This window comes from Octopus sinensis, linkage group LG23, assembly GCF_006345805.1.
Source record: "Octopus sinensis linkage group LG23, ASM634580v1, whole genome shotgun sequence".
NCBI classification, from domain to species: Eukaryota; Metazoa; Mollusca; class Cephalopoda; order Octopoda; family Octopodidae; genus Octopus; species Octopus sinensis.
The window spans coordinates 27,792,097-27,817,096 of record NC_043019.1 but is presented as its reverse complement, the minus strand read 5'-3'; the positions used below and the strand labels follow the sequence as shown (position 1 = coordinate 27,817,096).

The following is a 25,000-nucleotide window of genomic DNA, read 5'->3' as shown; positions in this document are numbered from 1 at the left end:
TCTCTCTCTCTCTCTCTTTATATATATATATAAATATACAAGGTATAAAGATACTGAAGATTCAGTATACACCACATGGCAAAATTATGAGTTGAAAATATGTGAAAAAAAAATATAAAAAGTTTAATATCTTTTTATAAATATATACATATTATATGGATGTCGTGAAATCCAACCGGTTTTTGCTATTTAAATTAGCTTTTCAAGGGACATTGTACAGTAATCAGTTCTCGTGATACAGGGGTTTCATCATTTTGGATGTTTGAAGAATAAGAAGAATGAGTATAGAGAGTGAACCAAAGGAAGTAACAGGTGGCAAGAGGGACAACTGGCTCCTTAGTATAATTTTTAAAATGGTCAAATTTGTATATTGAGGTGTGGTCTGTACTTTTGTATGAACAGGTTTTCCTTGTTTAGGTGTTCTTGTACTGAGATTGAATCTTTACATTGTTATTAAGGGAAGATATGAAAATTCGGCATTTTATTACTTGCGCATATGTCGATATGTCTGCTCAGTGCTATCTGCCTGTATTGAGGGAAACGAATCTGTTCTTTATGCAGCATGACTCTGCATCTCAAAGTAAGGCTCGTTTGGCCCACATAATTGTGACCACAACCTGAGCAGTTTAGAACATAGATAAGGTTCTGGGAAGCACATGTGAAGTTGGTTATAATTGAGAATTTTTGTCCTTGCTGGAATATGAATTCCGAGCCTTCAGTTAGGTATGGGCATGTACCACAATTAGATTGTCTGCATTTATTAACTGTTGGTATCATTTGTATTGAGTATAGTTTGGCATTTGTTAGGAGTCTTTTGAGTGATTTATCTTGTCTTTTGCATTTTAGTACCTTGTGTGTATTTAGGATGCTGTTCATTTTCGGGTCTTGAGTGAGCAGAGGGAGATTTTGTATAACTGTGTTGTATGCTTCATTGTTTCTGGAGTTGTGGGTTGATATGTATGGGAGTGACTTAAGGTGAGGTGTGGTGTTTTGTTTAGTTGTCCTTAGTGTGTTTGTGTCCAATTTCTTGGTACATTTAATTCCATGTTCTATAAGTGGAGGTGGGTATTGGCGTTCAAGGAGTGCTATTTTGAGTTCTTGTAGGCTTGGTTGTGTCAGATACAGTTGTACAGATCTGTTTTGTTAGATTGAATGGGATATTTATTTTGATGTGTTTAGGATGGCATGAACTGAAAAGGAGATACTGTTTTGAGTCTGTTGGTTTGTAGTAAATGTTTGTTGCAATTTGGTTGTTGGACTTTTTTAAAATCAAAATATCCAGAAATGGGAGCTGTTCCTTGCTATATTCCATGTAAATTGGATGTTGGGGTTTATATTGTTCAGTGTGGATTTGAAATCCAAGAGTTTATCATAGGTTTCATTCCAGATGATAAAACAATCATCTAGGTGCCTTTTCCAGTTTTCTCTTATATACTGGTGGAATGGGGTTCCAAATTTTTGGAGCAAAAGTTCATATAGGGTAGATTCAAAGAAACCCATTATTAGGTTCGCAAGGACAGGTGCTGCTTCTGTTCCCATCACAATAGCGCAGGAGTGGCTTATAGGTGCAGGAGTGGCTGCATGGTAAGTAGCTTGCTTACCATCCACATAGTTCCAGGTTCAGTCCCACTGCATTGCACTATGGGTAAGTGTCTTCTACTATAGCCTTGGTTGACCAAAGCCTTATGAGTGGATTTAGGAAACGAAAACTGAAAGAAGTCTGATGTATGTGCGTGTGTGTGTGTGTGTGTGTGTTGTGTGTGTGTGTTTGTGTGTGTGTGTATGTGTGTGTGTGTGTATTTGTGTGTCTGTGTTTGTGCCTCTGCCATCATTTCACAACCAATGTTGGTGTGTTTATGTCCCCATAACTTAGGAATTCGGCAAAAGAGACTGATAGAATAAGTTTTAGGCTTACAAAGAATAAGTACTGGGGTTTATTTGCTTGAATAAAGGTGGTGCTCCAGCATGGCCACAGTCAAAATGACTGAAACAAATAAAGGAATATATATATTATTTTATTTAGTTAAGGAACCAAAGTCCCTTAAGCATCTAAGTTCTCCAGTTTTTACCAGCATTCAGTGAAACCAATTGAATGGTTTCAATTATAGAAATTTGAATTATATTTCCGTATTTGAATTAATTGAGTGAGGAAACAGCTGTAGGCAAGAAATATATATATATATATATATACACACATACAAATTTGTGTATACACATGCACACACATGCATACATACATACATACATACATACTTACACACACACACACACACACACACACATATATATATATATATATACACACACCCACAAGGCTTCTTTCAGTTTCTGTCTACCAAATTCACTCACAAGGCTTTGATCGGCCCAAGGCTATAGTAGAAGGCACTTGCCCAAGGTGCTATGCAGTGGGACTGAACCCAGAATGGTTGGGAAGCAAGTTTCTTACCACATAGCCATGCTTACTCCTATGATCTATATAAACCCATGCAATATATATACAAACATATCAAATTTACCTATTTCTCTCATAATTGATAAAATGAAGAACAACCTTAATTGACTTTTTTACACTTTTTGAAGTTTCATCAAAAGTGCCTACATTACTTGACCAATTCCGTTTGTGTACGAGAACTGGAACTACTAAATTGCATGTTATTAGTGTTTAATACATTATTTAACATCAGTGGCCTGCCACGAGGGTTCCTGGATCACATTCCAGCTGTGAATGATAAGCTGAGTGTATAAATAATGAGGGCCATCCAGCTGATTTTTGCCTTCCTTAAGACTGATGAGAGATTGCTTAGCTTGCTTTCAACAGCTGAAGTCAGGAGAAATATTTCTTCTTACAAATATAAGCAAAATATTACAAACATAAAAATACTTACATAATATATGTAAATATCACAGTATCACAGTATCAACTAGACTATCAAATGCCATTGTGCCCTGCTGGTCACAATTTGCTTCCATTCTTGTCTTGATTGCACCATTCTTTATTGTCTTGACTCATATCCTTTAACAAAATTGTCTTCCTATTGCTATGGAGATCTTCCAAGTGGCCTATTGTGATATCTTTCAGTACATAAATAGTTTTGCTTAAACATGGTAAATTATGTGATAAATTTGAATGGGTGACCCAGGGCCAGATTTAGAATAATAGGTTTTGGGTGCTCCTGTGATTTTGCTAATTTAAAACATAGTAATATAATACATCTAGGTGCTTCAAGCAGTTTGAAAAGGCCCCAATGCTTAAAGGAGCCTCAGTAGATTCAGAGGGACTCTGTTAAATTTAATGAACTTTAAAATGAAAAGGACCTAACAAATCAATAGAAGATTCGATAGTTTTTAAAGAATTCTACTGGATTAAAAAAAAATTAAACAAGTAAAAAATATTAATTATTTATTTCATTGCTGGAAATCTATTTAAAAATTTTTAACTGCAAGCTTCTCTGAATGAAAGAGATCCCTTAGCCATGGCTCATACTGGCCCACACATAAATTTGGCCCTAGGTGACTCCTTTTACTAGATTCTAATATCATTTCAAACTAAACTGAAACACAAAGCTACAATTTTCCATCATTATTCTATAGAACACAAGTTCAATATTCTCGGTTGATACACAACCCTAAGAGAACATAAATTTATTTGGGAGTCTAATGTTGAAAATGTGAGGATATCAATTAAAATATATTTGTTGTATATAGTTCTATTTAATGACATAAAATAAAAACTATACAGAATAAAAACTATACATAATATTTTTTATTTGTTTAAAAATCATGATTTAATATAATAGGATTGGATAGTATTACAAATGTCTAAAATATTCTGGTGATTATTTGATTCATTCAATCCTTCTTTAGGTGTTTCTAGTTCATTAATTCCAGTTTGTCAAAAAATTTGTGCACACCAGCAAAAGTATTTAGTATTCTTACATATAAGAACAACTGTTTACTGGGCTGTGGACAACTGACTTGGTATTCGTAGCTGATGAAGCATAACAACACAGATATGCATGTGTCTTGTGATCCAATGAAGTCATTCATAACCCCAAAATGTGTTTTCACACATATTGTCTATGGGAAAGTTTTTCTTCTTAGACTATTTCCACAGCAAAAGATCGTCCCATGTCCAAGTGTACACAAACATGTTAGATATGATTGTATGCACATTTAAGAATTGAGCTCAATAATATGATAATAAATTTAATACATACTCACTTGCATGCTCATACACACATACCTTATGTTAACATAGTTTCACCATCTCATTCCACACATATATATCAATGTCTTATCAATATCAGAGCAAAAGGCAAATCAACAAATAATACAACTAATAATGCTTCCAAACAATGTTTTTACTTTTTTTCTGAAATATTAAATTTAAAACCAAAAATAATAGTTCAAAATATTACATGTACATCTGGATCAGTTAGGGATTTATGGTATGCAGGGTCAAGGCGGCGAGCTGGCAGAAACGTTAGCATGCCGGGCGAAATGCGTAGCCGTATTTCGTCTGCCGTTACGTTCTGAGTTCAAATTCCGCCGAGGCCGACTTTGCCTTTCATCCTTTCGGGGGTCAATAAATTAAGTACCAGTTATGCACTGGGGTCAATATAATTGACTTAATCCGTTTGTCTGTCCTTGTTTGTCCTCTCTGTGTTTAGCCCCTTGTGGGTAGTAAAGAAATAGGTATGCAGGGTTATCAGGGTCTCTATAACTATCAAGTAGTCTCAGGCTTACTTGGCTGGTTTATTAATGATCTTCTTCAACAATTGTTGCAATATAGCTTGTTTCTAATACTTAAGTTTCTCTCTAATTACATAAATAGACTTGATCTCTTGTTCTGCTATAAATCATTTTTACTTTAATTCTTCTATTATATCTCTCATCACCTGAATACATTTATCTCCAAAAATGATTTCTTCAACTGCGTTCTCATTTTGTTTTTCCTGCACTTTCTTCATGTTCCTTCTCAGTATGTTGTATCATCTCCACTATTTCTCAATCAGTTGGTTGGTTTTCATGTCTATTCTCTTTTGTCTTTCCATGATATTTTGGATTCATAATAGTCCAAGCATACTCAACCAATTTTTTGATCTCAAACTTTAAATCCTGATAAGTTAGGTTCAGTTTTTTCCTTGTCTTGGAAGATTAAGCTCGGTTACATTTTAACATACTCTCAATGCAGGGTGCTTTTTTATATTTTATCCTCAGCAAACACGAGTGATCACACCATATCTTCATGAGAGCTTTGGGAAGTTTTTCATTACTCAATGAAAGAAATGACACATGACCTTCGATCTATATTTAGATTTCATTGAGTGTATTACATTCTGCTCACACTTAGCTACTTGTTATAAAAAATATTTTACACTTTGTGTCACGGTTAAAAGATTTACAATATCCTCTAACTTTACATAGGAAGAAATCTTCAAAGTACTGAAGAAAAATTTTAGTTGTTACCCCTCCCCACTACCACCATTTTTATTACCACACTAGATAAGTGTATGTATCTTCACTCCCTTAAACCCTTATTACTTTCATGATTTACCATTAGCTTGGTTTTGTTATTCCTGCAGCCAAGAATTGTTACCCTGTCTTTGGGAATTTTATCCACAGATAAAACCATTTCAGTTTCTTTGGCAACAGTCTTTACAACACCAAAATATGACAGTCTTCAGTATTATACATTGCAACAAAAACGAACACTGAGGATGGTAGAAACATCTGACTTAGAGTTGCAGCATCCCCAACCCAACAAAGCTTGTGCTGTTGTGTGGGAATTTCCTTACCTGTATCAGTGGGTATCCCCAGGCAGCTCTGGTGCCGTGGTAGAAAATTCTTTAACACTTCTTTAATGATTTGTTACAATTGCTTCTGTACCAACTCTATTTGCAACACCAGTTTGCACAAAAATTTGAAGTGAAAATTTACATAATGTTTGCAGTTTTAGACATTAAAGAGGCACTTCATCCAACTTGCATCAAAAGTGTGCTGTCACACATATACTTATATATATATGTATGATATAAATATTACACATACACACACACACATACATGCATATATCTATATATATATATATATCTATTAATATATATATAGTATGCATGTATGCATACATAAAATTATATCTCTTATTATAAAAGGCAGATTTTATCTGCCTCCCTTTGTAAGTTATAGAAATCTACAATATAGGATTTCTTCAATTACAATTTACCTAGCATTTTAAGAGTAGAATGCATCGGGTCATGCCAGGTCCAGTTTTTAAAATTTAAACTCCAATTAAGCAAAATTTACAGAAAACTCACATTCTGGTGTGTATGTCAAATGCTTTTCTTAGTCTGGTTTACAGCACACGCAAACGCACACACACAGTGTGCAACGAATAAAGTGAAACTAGATGTAATATTTGTTTCTGTCTATCACGCTGATAGATACATGAGTAAAATGTATGGGAAGCTAACAGATAAGAGTGAGTGAAAATGTTCTTGGAAGAGAGTAAATTAGCGACAGAGTGATTTGAGGAAGACTAAACTGAAAGTATGAAACAGTGTTTATGTATAAACAGACGACACTTATATAAACCCTTTCGTTACCAAACCGCCCGAATTTACCTATTCATATTTAAATGAGAATATCAGAGTAAATCTCTTTAGTACATTCGTGAAAACACGTATTATACTTCGTAAACACTTCAAATACAGTTTTGTACAAAAATCGAAGTGTAATTTTAATTCCGTGAATTATGGGAGATTTTTTTCCGAAATTTGTTCCTATTATGTTTTCAAAATTTTTAATTCTGACAAAAAATGGATACGAATTTCATTATATCAAGCAGCGAGTCAGAATTCGAAATATTTTCTACTGAAGACCTTCATAAATCTAACTCTATGACTGAAAAAAAAAAGCATCTTTATATAAGAGTGAAGTTGTGTGTCTGTCCCCTTCGATTTAGATTCGTAACTACTCCCACATTTTGCGGTGCAGTTTAACCAAAAGCGGGTATCTTATAGTCGTGATTCATATCGAGCCCTTCTGGGTATTAGCGCGCGTCTACGATGAGTCTACGATTTAAAAAAAATTTACCATCATATTTTTCCATTTTAATGCATTTTTTTCGCTTTTATGTAAGGGAAGTAACTCTCTAAAAATATCTACGATGTGTCAACGATTTAAAAAAAAAATTTACCTTAATTTTTTTTCAATTTTTAATGCACTTTTTTGCTATTTTTTGGCTATAACTCTCTAAAAATGCTTATATAGTTATTTCCCTTACAACCCGAGCAACGCTGGGCGATACTGCTAGTATACATATAAAATATGGAATTTTATATATATATCATCGTCATCATCATCATCGTTTAACGTCCGTTTTCCATGATAGCACAGGTTGGGCGATTTGACTGGGGTCTGGGAAGCCAAGGGGCTGCACCAGGCTCCAGTCTGATCTCTCTCTATATACATATATTAAATATATATATCTATATAAAAAGCACCATCCGAACGTGGCCGATTCCAGCCAGCTCCGCCCCGACTGGCTTCTGTACCGGTGGCACATAAAAAGCACCATCCGAACGTGGCCGATGCCAGCACCGCCCCGACTGGCTCCTGTGCCAGTGGCACATATAAAGCACCATCTGAACGTGGCCGATGCCAGCGCCGCCCCGACTGGCTCCTGTGCCAGTGGCACATAAAAAGCACCATCCGAACGTGGCCGATGCCAGCGCGCCCCGACTGGCTTCTGTGCCGGTGGCACATAAAAAGCACCATTCGAACGTGGCCGATGCCAGCGCCGCCCCGACTGGCTTCCGTGCCGGTGGCACATAAAAAGCACCATCCGAACGTGGCCGATGCCAGCGCGCCCCGACTGGCTTCCGTGCCGGTGGAACATAAAAAGCACCATCCGAACGTGTGTCGGTGGCACATAAAAAGCACCATCCGAATGTGGCCGATGCCAGCGCCGCCTCGACTGGCTCCTGTGCCAGTGACACATAAAAAGCACCATCTGAACGTGGCCGATGCCAGCGCGCCCCGACTGGCTTCCGTGCCGGTGGAACATAAAAAGCACCATCCGAACGTGTGTCGGTGGCACATAAAAAGCACCATCCGAATGTGGCCGATGCCAGCGCCGACCCGACTGGCTTCCGTGCCGGTGGCACGTTAAAAGCTCCAACCGATTGTGGCTGATGCCAGGCCCCCCCTGGCACCTGTGCAGGTGGCACGTAAAAAGCACCCACTACACTCGCGGAGTGGTTGGCATTAGGAAGGGCATCCAGCTGTAGAAATTCTGCCAGATCAGACTGGAGCCTGGTGCAGCCCCTGGCTTCCCAGACCCCGGTCGAACCGTCCAACCTGTGCTAGCGCGGAAAACGGACGTTAAACGATGATGATGATGATATATAAAACTCAAACTTGTGTGTCTGTGTGTTTAACTTTTGGATCTACCAAGTTTCATTATTAAGGATGGAAAGTAGTGTGTAGCAAATCTATATATATAAACCTGAAGTTGTCTGTGTGTGGCGGGTTTGGTAGCCTTCAACTAACACTATCTCCTTCGAGACCCTGCAGTGGAAGTTGACCAAAATTGAGAGTATGATAGAGGAAGGCTTGCTCTTCATTCTGTAGAAGATAAAATTCAAATCGGACCATGTTAACACCGAAAATTATTCACATCAAAAAGGTGCTTTTTTTCTATGAAAATCCCTATTTTTTACGATTTTTGACTGCTGTGTCACCATTTTTTGGTGTATTTCAACTGGAAAAATGTTCACTTGAAGAGATTTTTACTTTTCAAAAATTTCAATTCTAAAGGGTCGAAACAAACCCAAGCAACACCGGGTGATACTGCTAGTATACATATACATATATATATATATATATATATATATATATATATATATTAATATACATACATATATTAAATTCCATATTTTATATGTATTTATAATTTTATGTATGCATACATGCATATATGTGTGTGTGTGTGTTTGTGTGTGTGTTTATATGCATATATTTATATGTATATAAATGCGTGGAGACGCCACTATGAAAGGTTGCTCAATAAAGAGAATGAATGAGAGAAGGAGAGTCTGCCGAATGTCGACCCAACAGAGGGACCAGCTATCCGAATTGGCAGTACCTTGGTAGATAAAGCAATTAGGAGTATGAAGACAGGGAAAGCCCCAGGCCCATCAGGAATCACCTCAGAGATGCTCAAAATATCTGGCGGTGTTGGCTATTGCCTAGTCACCAGTTAACTTAACCAGGTGATACGTGAAGGAGTCATACCCAATGACTGGTGTAGCAGGACCATAGTCAACTGCTACAAAGGTAAAGGTGACACTTTAGATACAAATAATTACAGAGGTATCAAGTTGTTGGATCAGGTAATGAAGGTCATGGAGAGGGTCATAGCCCAACTAATTAGGAAGAGAGTCAGTTTGTATGTATGTATGTATGTATGTATGTATGTATGTCTACATACATACACAAACACACACAAACACACAAACAGACACACACACACACATACATACATACATACATACATACATACATACATACATACATACATACATACATACATACATACATACATGATAAACTGCAGCTCAGTTTTGAGCAACATCATCATTTGGTTTTTCTCTTAGACATGAGCAGCACTAATGTGACTTTTCAGTCCTGCTAGCAGCCTATACTCTTTAGCTCAGATGTTGCAACGATGGACACCTCTTGCAACAAGTATTCTGAGAACTTATCACCCATACTAACACATCCCTTCATTCCATCGTGTAATTTTTCTTCGAGTGTTTGGCCTTTTTTTCGGTTATATCCAGCCATAGTTTGAAACACATACAAGAGGTGTTAACAATCAAGCGATGCCTGTGTCTGAAGCTTTTTAAAGTAAAGAAAAGTCTTGTGCAAGGCCAATCCCACTCTCTAAACAATGTATGCATTTTCTCTCCAAAAGAGTAACTAATCTTTATCATTGGATACAAATGAAGTTTCAGATTTTACAGTAGAGTTTTCCTTCTCTTAGAGTGATGTCTAAACAAAAATTGAAAGTCTCCCTTCCAATTGTTGGATGGCCATTGACTCTACAGAGTTCATCTGTCCTTTGACAGGTTTTTGTATTCTGACTAAAATGACAAGGCAAAAAATTCCAGTTAGCAACAGTGAAAGATTAGTTTTAAACAAGCATATATGTATATAAGTTCATACATACGTAAACACCTGCACACACTATGTAGACACAGATACATATTCAAACATACTCACACGCATGTACATACACTCACACATTTGTATGCGTGCACATGCACATACGCACATGTTCACTTCGTCATATACACACCTACACCTACATACACATACATAGACACACACACAGGTCTTCACACACATATAGACTCATGCATACACACAGTACGCACTCACACACATATGTACATGCACAATATTTTATGTAAGGATGTAGAAAGGGTGTTTGGGAGACATTTTTGTTGTTACTTCGTCCCAGGTCTGACCTGATCGAGAAGGTCTACTCTTGCTTGCATTTCAGCTACAGCCATATTTTCAGGCATAACGCATCTAGGACTACACTATAGAGTGTATCCTTCTTTTTCTGAAATAGTAGAATATGATTTGAAGGAATATTGGCTGCTATTTTTAACAGATTCATGCAACCTTGTTAAGACCTCTTTGATGCTGCTCCTCTGTTGTTGTTATGTCTTTGTTACGTAGATGATGATGATAATGATGATGATGCTGGCGATGATGATGGTTATGACAATGATGAGAGGGGTGCCATGGTGGTGGTAGTTTTGGTAATGATGATGATGATTTTGATGATGTTGATGATTGAATTTTTCTTTACCATTTCTTTCTTTTTCCTTTGGCAGTATTCAAATGCAGCTGACAAAGAATGGGGCCCTCAATACGACAACTTGGCTTATCAGCCAGAACTGGTGAGTCGGCTGCAGCGCACCTGGCCAAACACACAGAAGCAAACTTTATTTTCTGGAGAGAGTAACAATGACTGGGATGACATGCCTTCAGATTATTCTTCCAACGGCCACAATTGCAAGAAGTTTCTAATAATTTTTGGAATTCTACTTGTGGTGATAGGCGTTGCTGCTGGAATTGTCGTGGCCATTTATTTTTCTGGCCAAGGTAAGTTACTTTTCTTCCATAACATGGTTTTTTTTAATTGGCAGATTTGTTTGGACGTTGGACAAAATGCATTACTGTATTTTTGGGGCAGTCTTTACATTCTGATCCTGTTGAGGTGGAAGTTTTTTTGTCCCTCAAACCTCAGGTACTGGAGTGCAAGTAATCAGCTAGAACAGCACTCTAACAAAAAATTGCTATTATTGTGTCTAAATTAGAAACAACTAGCAAGATCCGTGAATATTTCATGGAATTAATGGTAAACTTATTGGGTTATTTCTGAAAACTTTATCCCAAAAATCTGGAAGTGTAGTCTGTGTTGTGTCTGTATCAAAAGACAGTTGCTCATCCACTAATCATTGAAAAGTAAAGGAAATTGGAATACGATGATTATTTAATGCATTTTATATATATATATATATATATATATATACACTCCATATACTTTATGCACAATTTTATAGACTTTATACACAGCGCTCTCCCTCTTTTTCTCTCACTTTTCACCTTATCCTCTTTTTCTCTTTTCTTTGTCTTTCGCTCTTTGCCTTTCCCATCAACTAATCAAATGAAAGCATTACAGATGGGCTATGAAATGGAGGAAAAAGAACTTAGTTTGAAAAGTAAATTACACATTTCACTCACCACCACTATATATATATATATATATATATATATATATATATATATTATATATATATATATTAAATTAGAGACAAAACCACTATTAGGCAAATCAAACAATGAAAACTTAAGCCAATACATAAGATATTTAATTTATATTATTTAAATATATAACAAAATTATTAAAAAATATATAATTAATATCACACTAGTGTGATATTAATTATATATATCACACTAGTGTGATATTAATTATATTTTTTTAATAATTTTGTTATATATTTAAATAATATAAATTAAATAATCTTATGTATTGGCTTAAGTTTTTCATTGTATGATTTGCCTAATAGTGGTTTTGCCTCTAATTTAATATAATATAATATTTTACTATAAAATTGGATTCAATCCTAAATCTGATTTTTCCCTGTAAGTTTGGATTTATTCCCTAATATTTTATTATATATATATATATATATATATATATATACTATATATATACACATATATATATACATATGCATGTTTGTATGTGTAAAGTAAAAGATCCTAGACATTAGTGAATAATGCCAAAATGGCAACTCAATAAATGTGAACATGGAAAAAATTGCATATTAACACGCAAGTGCTAATCTGCTAATACATAAAATCACGTAAGCCAACCCGCATCCACATACACACATGGAGACACACATGCACACAAATGAATGAACACAATCTGTAAATTTTAAAGAAAGAATGGATAGAAGGAAAATGAAAATGGGAATAATGTGAAGGAAACAAAAGGGTAAAAAAAATAGAATTGACTGATGTGTATCAATCTATTCCTTTTCTTTGTCTTTCTTTTCTTTTATTTCCTACCCTTTTTTCTTTCTTTCTATACATTTTTTTTATCTAAAAGACATACATATGCACACACATGTAAGTATGCACACACACACACACACATATATATACATACATACGTACTTACATACATACATATATATGTAGGTGTAGGAGTGGCTGGGTGGTAAGTAGCTTGCTTACCAACCACATGGTTCCAGGTTCAGTCCCACTGCATGGCACCTTGGGCAAGCGTCTTCTACTATAGCCTTGGGCCAACCAAAGCCTTGTGAGTGGATTTGGTAGATGGAAACTGAAAGAAGCCCGTCGTATATATCTATATATATATGTATGTGTATATGTTTGTGTGTCTGTGTTTGTCCCCCCAACATCGCTTGACAACCGATGCTGGTGTGTTTACGTCCCCGTAACTTAGCGGTTCGGCAAAAGAGACTGATAGAATAAGTACTACACTTACAAAGAATAAGTCCTGGGGTCGATTTGCTCGACTAAAAGGTGGTGCTCCAGCATGGCCACAGTCAAATGGCTGAAACAAGTAAAAGAGTGAAATGAGTAAGAGTATATATGTACTATTGAACCTTGGGAGGGGCATTATACTGGTAATAATAAACACATGCACTGGTTCGGTCCTTTATTGCTATTATTAGTTAATGGGTTAGTTACTCTGATAACTAATTAATCAATTAGCCATTTTTTACTAGTTTTTCAAACTCATATGTTAAACACTTTGGTCAAACAGTTAATCATTCTAATGTTTAGTATTCTTAGTCTTATCATGCATTGAGTACATATCAAATTTTATTAAGCTTGAACAATATTTTTCAAGCAATGAACAATTTTTATCAAAATATTGATGTAATTTGTCGACTTGGAACATATTGCAAAACTGCATGATAAACAACAGTACCACCACCATCACCACCACATCCGCCATACACACAACATCCAGACTTCTGATGCCACCACCATCAATATCTTTGATTTCGCTGTCTTCCACTCCACTACTATCACCGCTGTCTTTCACGTCATTTACTCTCAGCATCATCCCTGACCACTTTGGCTACCACCACCAACACCACCATCATTACTGCCGCCTCTGCCTCTATCACAACTACAGCTCATACTATTACTATCACCCCATTACCATCACAAAAAGGCTAAATGTGTGTGTTCATTCAGTATGTTAGTTCAGTGTTCAGTGTCTCTTTCTCTCACATACCCTCACTTTCTCTCTCTCTTATTATTATCCTACTGCTACCATCAACACTATTACTTTTAATAAAGCATCATCAACTCTCCCTAAATTTCTTTGTCTCTCTTTTTCTCCCTCTCTTTTTCTTTCCCTCTCTCTCTCTCTCTCTCTCTGTCTTCACCAGTGCCCTCACTGTTTCTATGCCTACTATTATTTTCACCCCAACATGAACATTAGTAGAAGTCTCATTGAATAGTGAGAGAGAGGGGTAAAGTGTGACACACTGACACACAGAAATTAGCTTTTGCATTTATATATTATATGTCGATATGTATTGATATATATATATATTTGAAATTGAACTTATAACTATGTTTGCATTTATAAAGAAAAGTTGATTGCCTAATTCGAGTCCTTATTTTAATTCTATGTATATATATATATATATATATACATACATCATATATATTGATGTAATCAACTTAGCCCCTTCCCAAAAATTGCTGGTCTTGTGCAAAATTTAAAATCAACTTAGCTGCTCCCCTGAGATATATATATTCATATATATATCTCCAGTCCATTGCAAGAATTCACAACCCATCACACGGTCCAGGAATTACAATCTTATGATCATAAGTCTAATATTTTAACCACTAAGTCCTGCACCTCAACATGTGTGTGTGTGTGTGTGTGTGTGTATGAGGAAATATGAACTACTGATTTTGAATTGTAATTATTTATAGTTCCTTGCTACAAATTTAATTATTAGACTTGTAAGTTTATTCATTTCAAACATATTTTTTGAATTCTTCCTAGTGGTACAATAGCTCTCAAGAATTATTAATACAAATGATGGTGTTGTTCCATCTTTTGTGGGGCTGCTACTACTAGCACAAGCACCAGGCTAAAACCAGGTCACTTCCCACCCAGCTATCCAAATGGTAGGATTAATGATAGATACATATTTCTTTGACTATACACTTCTGAAGATGGGCCTTTGCACCAGAATATAAAAAGGTTTTTTCAACTTTCAGCTCCACATTGTTAGAAGCTTACCTCATTTCCCTTTTCATGGGAAATCAGGAAAGCTTTTAACAATGCAGAAATGTAAGTTGAAAAAAAACCTTTTTATATTCTACTTCTCTACTACAATACTGTGAAGGTGCATGGCTTAGTGGTTAGGGTATTTGGCTCGTGATCATAGGGTTATGAGTTCGATTCCTGGTGGCGTGTTGTGTCCTTGAGCAAAGCATGTTATTTCATGTCCACTCAGCTGGGAAAAATGAGTAGTACCTGTTTTTCAAGGGGCCAGTCTTGTCATACTTTGTGTCATGTTAAATTTCCCTGAGAAGTATATGAAGGGGTATGTGTGTCCGTGATGTCACTTACATGCTAATCTCATGAGCAAGATGTTCTGTTGATTGGATCAGCTGGAAACCTTGTTGTTGCAAGTGACGGAGTGCCTGTTTTTTTCACTATAATACTTCAAGTGAACTACAACGCTTTTAACATGCACACATATATATGTATATAGTATATATATATATATATATTTGTCCATCCAGCCTACGCACAACACACACTCAGTGACACGAGACTGGACAGAGAGCAGAGCCAAATTTCTTAGAAAACCACAGGAGGTCCAGTAGGCCAACGGAATAACAATACTTCTTCTTCCCTATCAGATACAAATGCACACACACACACACACACACATACACACACACACATACACACACATACACATACACACATGTTTTCTCTGTCTCACTTCCTCTTCACCCTTTTATACTGTCTTATTCCTCCCCACCACTACTACAAAACTATAAAATGTTCAAATTACCCACAAGGAATTGATTTGATTTGAAAAGCCCACTCGATTGGGAGAAAGCGCTAATCCGAATGATATGATCTGAATGATATGATATATATGTAAAAAATGTAATATATAAATAAATATCTATAAATATGAACCATCCGATCTGATTACCTCATTTTTTCTAATATATATATATATATATATATATATATTATATATAGTATAAATATATACATACATATATATATATATATTATATATATATATATAATATATATATATATATATATATAGTATAATATATACATACATATATATATATAGTATATATATATATATGTATATATATACATATATATATATATATATAGATAGATAGATAGATAGATAGATAGTAGATAGATAGATAGATAGATAGATGTGTGTATTTTTCTCCTGTTAACAATTAACACGGAAAAAGTAGGTAAATAGTTACCAGGGTAGCAAAAAATCACACAAGTAAAAAGGTTGTAACTCCTTGTTTTTAAAGATAGAAACTTCGGGTTTACGTGATATATTTTGTATAATGTATATAAATAAATAAATGAAGTTAAACGCAGGTGTTATTCAAATTCTGAATTTGAATAACACCTGCATTTAACTCTCTCTTTCTCTCTTTATATATATATATATATATTATATATATATATATATATATTATATATATATATATATATATATATATATATATTATATATATATATACATACATACACACACATATACATATATATAACTAGCAGAATTGCCCGGCGTTGCTCGGGGCTGAATTGCTTGAAAGTACTGTTAATGATTGCACTGAATTATGATGATTATTCAGGCAAATATTGATATAAGTTTACGGTGGGAGATAAGGACTTAACAATCAAACGTGTGCCATTGCATTGTTTTGGGGGAACCAAATTTCTGATGAGCATTATAGGGGCACCAACTTTAAGTTTGAGAAAGTGTGGTGGTAGTCCGGGGTGCTCAAAGGAATTGAGTACCTCTATTGGATAGTTGATGACGTCCTCTGGGTCAGGAGTTGTATCGATAGACTTCCCCAGGAATGAGTTTTAGCATTTCATCATTAATATGGTGAACAGTTTTATTCCTCGGGGCCAGTATAGCCTTTTTGCCAATCCAATCCATATTCTGATAATTAGCTTGTAGATCTGGGAACACTGCATCTCTGAGATTAGAAGGCGTCTTAACAATGGTACAAATGGAATCGATGGCAATATTACCATTTTCATCCCCTGGTATTTTGCCTTCGCCAAGTGCAAGGAGGGTGTGAGGAAATGCTGCTGATGTGATATTACGTCGCATATGAGCACGCATATTGGTGTGAAGTTTGAGAGTTACTTCCCTTTATTAAAAAAATATGCATTAAAATGGAAAAAAATGATGGTAAATTATTTGTAAAATCGTAGACTCATCGTAGACGCGCGCTAATACCCAGAAGGGCTCGATATGAATCACGACTATAAGATACCCGGTTTTGGTTAAACTGCATCGCAAAATGTGGGAGTAGTTAGGAATCTAAATCGGAGTAGACAGACACACAACCTTTCTTTTATATATAAATATTTTCGTCCTAAAAAACTTTGTATGGATTGAATGGTTACCTCTATAGAAATATATACACGCACATTATACATACATGTGTGTATAGATGAATATATAAATACATTTAAATATCTATATACACTTTTGGGCGATCTTTCTGTTTCTTAGAGATAACTTTAGATCTTATTTTCGTCCTAAAAAACTTTGTATGGAGTGAAAGGTTACCTCTATGGAAATATACACACACACATTATACATACATATGTGTATAGATGAATATATAAATACATTTAAATATCTATATACACTTTTGGGCGATCTTTCTGCTACTTGGATATATTTTAGGTCTTATATTCGTCCTAAAAAACTTTCCTGTCACACACTCACACACACGCGCACACACACACACACACACTCACACACACACACACACGCACACACACACACACTCACACACACGCACACACACACGTTAGCTTACAATTTTATTTATATATTTACGTGTCTATGTGTGTAAAGAGGAAGTGGGAATGCAGAGTGAAAGAGTCACTCACTACAAAAAGTGAATTACTTTCACTTTAATCGTTGCACACTTGCAACGACAAAGGAGGAGAAATTAGGGTGATAGCGTCAGTGAAACAGTCCGCTCCGTTTGTGTGTGTGTGCGTGTGCGTGTGCTGTAGCCCACACTAAGAAAAGCACTTGACTTAGACACCACAATGTGAGTTTTCTCTAAATTTTGCTTAATTGGGGTTGAAATTTTAAAAACTGGACCTGGCACGACCCGATGCATTCTACTCTTAAAAATGCTAGGTAAATTGTAATTGAAGAAATCCTATATTGTAGATTTGTATAAGAGACAAAGGGAGGCAGATAAATTCTGCCTTTTATAATAAGAGATAGAGAGGATTGTTTAAGTGAAATAAGTCCACAATGATATTTGACTGAAAAAAGATAAAATAAAAGGAATAGAGACAAAGTGGCTAAGTTCCTTTCGAGTGTTGGGCCTCATTGAGGCAATGACCAAGGCCTTTGGCATTATGTCATGCTTAAGAAGAAGACCCATGAAGCTGAGCAAAATCACAGTTGTGGCAGATACTGGTGTCATACAAATGGCACCCATGCTGGTGGCATGTAAAAAGCACCCATGGCATACTCAGAGTGGTTGGTATTAGGAAGGGCATTCAGCTGTAGAAAATCATGTCAAATCAGACTGGAGTCTGGTGCAGCCTTCCAACATGCTAATCTGGTCAAACCATCCAACCCATGCCAGCATGGGCAATGGACGTTAAATGATGATGATGATGATGATGATGATGATAATGATGATGATGTATGAGTAAGTGTTTGTGTGTCCTCTGAGGTCTGTTAGGTGGTAGGGTTCACTCACCTAACAGATATCTATCTATCTATCTATCTATCTATCTATCTATCTATCTATCTATCTATCTATCTATCTATCTATCTATCTGCCTGTCTGTCTGTTTGTCTGTCTGTCTATCTATTTATCTATCTATCTATCTATCTGTCTGTCTGTTTGTCTGTCTGACTGTCTGTTAGGAATGTCCCCTGTCTACTAAAAGTTGTAATAAACATCTGCCAAGAGAGGGAAAATATATCTTTTTAAATGATTCTCAGAGAGTGGACCATCCAAACCAGGTGATTTGTCCCTCACACAACCACTAACCACCAAACATTATCAATTCTTATCATTATGATGATAGGAGGTGGCAAGCTGGCAGAATTGCGAACTGCTTTCCCTACTTTGTGAGCATTATACACAAAGTATTGAAGACATGAAAATAGCATGCTTTTCTGCATGTGAAATGATAAAAATATCACCTGTCCCATGCATAACAATTCAACATTTGAATGTGGGACATATTGTGTAACCCTTTCAGCAAGCAATCAATTCTTGTTGTACTGATGACTACTCACATTTACCAAAATTTTAGCTTATGTATTGTAACAATGCTTCCTGATTTCAGTCGTGTGAATAATAAACTATTAAGCACTCAATTCATAAATAATTTTGCCTTGTGAGTGTTTTTAAAGTGGGTGCTATTTTGGTTTTTGGTATTTTATGGAGTTGTTGTGTGTATGTTGTAGAGGTGGAATTCTAAGTACTTTATTTTTTGTTTATGTGGTATGTCTATCATGGTGCTGAGCCCTCTGACACCCTGATTCAACTTGATTCAGAGTGACACTCTGAATCAGCCTGATTCAGGTCTATGATCAAAAGTGTTCCAGCTATGACCACACTGTTCATTTTCTGCTACCATATCCTTTAAAAAATTTTTTAAATGGCAGGGTGTGGTTTCACAAAAACTTGACATCTATTTATAGCAGATCTGTTTATATCTATTGAAGTTGATAGCTGACTGCATATGCTGTTCTGTAGTGTTGCTAGTATCCGGTTATAGTGTGAAGGTGACATGCTTGGGTTGGTAGTTGTACCTGCCCTGCTACATATTTAAAACATACTTAAGACCCAAAGCTACAAATCTTACGTAAGCAACTCAGAGAAGAACAAGAAGGCAAAGAGACCAGTTTTCAAGAAATTTACTCTGGTAGCCATTGTATAAGAATACAATGGCTACCAGAGTAAATTTCTTGAAAACTTTGCACAACTCTTATAATCTCAAAAAACTACCAACTGATTCATATTTCATATATATACATGCCTTTGTATGTTTTTTTTTTAGGTCAGGAATGTACACTATAATGTACACTATCCAAATTTGGGTTCATGTAATGTTAGATTGTTGATTGCCACGTGATCCCTTTGCTCTTCCTGGTTGACATAGTTGTAGAATTTAGTATTGGGTACAGTGAAGCATAAAGGCAAGGGCGGGGCAGGGCAGCAGCAGTAATGATGGTTATAGTCATGGTTTGAAGATAATACTAATAATGTTAGTTGTGATGACACTGGTGATATTTATGGTAGATGGGGGACAGAGAAAACTTATATGCTTGAAATAACAAGGTATTTTTCTAATTCTCTTCACTAAAAATTACTGGCCTTAGCATAAATAAAAAATAATTATTGAAAACACGCATGTACACAAACTCTCTTTTTCTCCCTCAGTCTCTCTTCCTCTCCTCTTCTCTTTATCTCTATACATTCAACAGTTGTCATTCACATACATCCCATTAGCAAACTGCACATTATGACTTCCAGAGGACTGAGTAACAATAATTTTTTTTGCAATAGGATGTACCTTTGGTTGAACAAATATTTAAATCTGGTTTCAAAATTATAACCTTATTATTACAATCCTTTACAGTAAGAATTTCATTTCATGTTTCAAGTAAGAATTTCAAGTAAGAATTTTATTTCATGTTTCAATCATATCAGTGCAATGTATAAGCAGAAGTCATGAAAGGGAATGAGAGAAAAACCAAGAGATAAACAAGAAGGCTTCATCACTGGATAGAGGCCTTAGTTCAAAGAAACCAAGTGACAAGTACAATTGACCTCACCATTTACACTGTCGATATAAACCACACAAAATACCAGATCTAACAACCATCTACAATGGCCAAATAAACCACACAGAATACCTTTGACCTAACATTGGGAATGGTCAAATAAACCACCCTGAATAGCACTAGCTTAAAACCAAGTCAGGAAAAAGGACATACCAATAATACACTGGACTGGTGTGATATTAATTCTTTTTTAGAAAAAATTGCAGACAATATATACTGAAAGAACATTTTTCCTTGCCTGAAGTATTTTCAAGTGATAGTGAGAAGTAATCTTTTCCAGCTGGCAGCTTTAAAGATAGAAATTAAAATAGCTGACTGTCTGGGGTGATGGTAGGAGGGATTGATTGGAATGAAGTATTAAGACAGAAGACATATTTTGTTTACTGTGTTGACTCTTTATAAAGGCAGAGTTGATGCATCAGCTTCGACACAAAAGAGTAGAAGGTCCGCAGTAAATAGATGGAAAAAATTATACAACAAAATTCCTGAGCATGAATGTTGTAACTAGCATAAACTGAACTATGAATTCATCCAAACAGATGCATCATCATTTTAATGTCCACTTTTCCATGCTTTCTTGGGTTGAATGGAATTTGATGAGATAGACTTTCTATGGCTGGTTGCTCTTCTTATTGCCAACCCTTAACTGTTTCCAAGAAAGAGGATACTTCGTTGTGGTCTCATGGAAGACTGGAAATAAACTGCTTGCATGACAGTGATACTCCCAACTATCACACAAAGTCAATTCAAAAAGACATTAAGACACATACACACACATGTTTCTTCCAGTTTCTGCCTACCAAATCCACTCACAAGTTATAAATCCACTCACTGGAGTTATAATAGAAGACATTTGTCCAAGATGTCACGCAGTGGCACTGAACCCAGAACCATGGGACTGAGAAGCAAACTATTATACTTACAACACAGCTTACACCTGAATGGAATATTTTTTTTTACAAAAACGAACTCAACCAGAGGAGGCTAAAATATCTAGAATCTTATTTTATGCCATCTAATTGACATTTTATTTTTGGATAAACATAGTTTTGTATTCTGAGGTAGTTCTCATATGATTGTCAATGTTGACAACTGTAGCTTCCTTTTACTTTAAAAAAAAGAAGAAATGTTGTAAGTCACAAAATCACAAAATAATTTTACTTCTCTTTGTTATGATCTTGTTTTAAAACAAAGTTTCTGAAAATTCAACGGTAAAATACTATTCAACAATAATTCTGTCTACTATAGGCACAAGGCCTGACATTTTGGAGGAGAGAGTAAATCAATCACATCATCCCCAGTACTTAACTGGTCTTATTTTATTGACCCTGAAAGGATGAAAGGTAAAGTTGATCTTGGCAGAATTTGAACTCAGGATGTAAAGCTAGAAGAAATGCTGCTAAGCATTTTATCTAGTATGTTGATGACTCTGCCAGCTTGTTACCATTTACTATTCAATAATAGTAATAGTTAATACAACACCTAATTCTGCACATATGAAATAAGCAACATTTACCATATGATACCTTCAAAGTATAGATTGTGTGAATTTAAGATTGAAGAGATATTTCTCTCTTTTGAAGGTACTCATGAGAAAACACGTTTTCAGATTTCAAACCTGATAGAGGAAATGAGGAGGAATAGCATTCCATAGAACAATTGTAGAGGTGAAATATGTGGCAAGGGCGCCAAGATGACAGCCAGCTAGAAGGGAATACAAAAGAATATTTCTTAATGAAAATAAATCACACTATTTTTTCATCCTGTGAACATCATACTCTGAATTGGTGTGGTACAGATAAAACAGAATGCTTTATGAAAGCAGTTAAGTACTATGGAAAATGTCTATTATATTTTTTCTTATAGTCCAAACTAATGGCAAATTCTTCTTATCCAAATAGTCAATAATTGTTTCATAAGTCAGCTATACCACTGGATATTCTAAAATTTAATCTGATTTCAAAGACTAGAAGTGAAGTTAGAGATATTAAATACATGTTCTATTTCATATGCATGTTCCTAAGAAGAAAATAGGGAAGGCCAACTCATGGTATGATAGCCAAAAATACCAGAGTGTCATGTTTGTCAACACCATCCCTAGAGGTGAACTGTCGTACTGCTTTAGAAGGGCCCTAGACAAACTTAAGCTAAGAATTAAGGTTGTTGAAAGGCCAGGCAACCCTATCAAATCCCTAATCGGTAGAACCTACCCTTTTAGTAGAACTCCCTATACTGATAGGAACTGTACTGTATGTAGATTTAGCCCACAAACAAACTGTAAAGCCAGAAATGTATTCTATAGTATAAAATGTACAGAGGGATGGTGCAGTAACAAGACAGCGATGTACGTAGGGGAAACAGCACAGAGCATAGGAGAGTGGGTAAATGAGCATTGGAGGGAACTTAAGGAAGAGAAGAACTCATCAGTTCTATACCAGCATGCCAAGCAGCAACATGGGGGCTCATTCAACAACATAGAATTTAAAATTTTGTCCATACATAGAACAGACGCAATGCTTAGACAAATTACAGAAGCTACACACATAATAGAAGATAAACTTAGCCTGAATAGGAAACTGGAATGGAAACTAGCACCACCACCCCCCAACTCACCACAACATATGACAGAATGAAATCCCCATAAACTGATAACAATATGAATAATACAATACACAGATAAACAAATGGAATTAAATAACTATATATGTTAACAAAACAAAATTAAATTAAATTAAATACAAAACAAGAAAGAATAAAAAATAATTAGTAGATATAAACAAATGAACAAAATAAATAACATTAAATGAACATTTATAAACAAGGGATACAGATAATACAGGCACCCTCCACACACACGCACTTACAAAACATAGACACGCATAGGGGTATATGCATGTGCAAATAGAATAGGAATACAAAATACAAAATGGCTGATTGTTAGTAAGGAAAGACACACAAATAAGAAAGAAGAAAGCAAAGGACCACTGATGAGGTCACAGAAGTGTGACGAACGAACTCTGGCCGAAATACGATTAATGTAAAAAATAAAGCTGAAGCAAATTAACACCAAATATATAGTACATGTGTTTTATTGGCTAAACTGGCAACATGACTATTCCTAAATACAATAATATCTGTTTCAACACATGATTTCACATCAAGGATCTTGCAAAACAAATATATAATGTAATATATATATATATATTATATATACACATACACACACACACACACACACACACACAACCACATATATATATATATATATATATATATATATATATATATATATATATATATTCATATATACACACATACACGCACAACAACCACACACAAGCACACACACATTCAACACTTATACATAACACACATTTTCTCCATATAAAGCAATACAGCATATATGCCTTTATACACATTCATATATATGTGTACGTATGTGTGTGCTTGTATGCAAACACAGATAGGTGAACAAGTATGCATAGATGACTAATACATACACACTCAAAAATTACAGGTACAAATCTGAACTTGTAATATGGATTGAGTAACTGCAGATTTCTCAATAATTCAGTGTAGGTATTCTCTTTTTCACTAATCTTCAGCTTTATGTTAATATCCACGGGGCAGCTGATTTCCACAACTGTACACTATGTATGTATGCATGTATGTATGTATGTATGTATGTATGTATGTATGTATGCATGCATGCATGTATGTGTGTATGTATGCATGCATGCATGTTTGCATGCATGTAAGTATGTATGTATGTATGTATGTGTGTGTGTGTATGTATGCATGTATGTATGTATGTATGTATGTAGTATGTATGTATGTATGTATGTATGTATGTACGTATGTATGTATGTCTGTATGTATGTATGTATGTATGTATGTATGTATGTATGTACGTATGTATGTATGTCTGTATGTATGTATGTATGTATGTACGTATGTATGTATGTCTGTATGTATGTATGTATGTATGTATGTATGTATTGTGTATTATTTAGTGTTATTGATTAGCAAAACATGTGCTGATTGATGGTAGGGTTCTACACATTTCAGATCAACCTTGGTTGATGTGAAATTGCAAGAAGCACTGTTATGGACAACAGCATCAAATTCACTCCTTCACCAGAAAGCAACTTTTGAAGCAGTGTCAATTGCACAGGTGATGCTCCAGCACAGCCACAACCTTGAGCTGAAGCTTGTAAAGGAATATAATATAATTCTGTCTCATTTTGGGAAAAGGCCAGTATTTT

General features: G+C 35.4%; 1 protein-coding gene across 1 annotated transcript in view; it reads left to right on the top strand.

Moving 5' to 3' along the window:
* Positions 1-25,000, top strand: part of LOC115223376 (MAM and LDL-receptor class A domain-containing protein 2) — a 166,536-nt gene that overhangs the window by 5,593 nt on the left and 135,943 nt on the right. Inside the window, exon 2 of the mRNA XM_029793883.2 lies at positions 10,911-11,181. Within this exon, the coding sequence (XP_029649743.1) occupies positions 10,911-11,181 (271 nt within the window). The remainder of the gene's footprint in view (positions 1-10,910; positions 11,182-25,000) is intronic.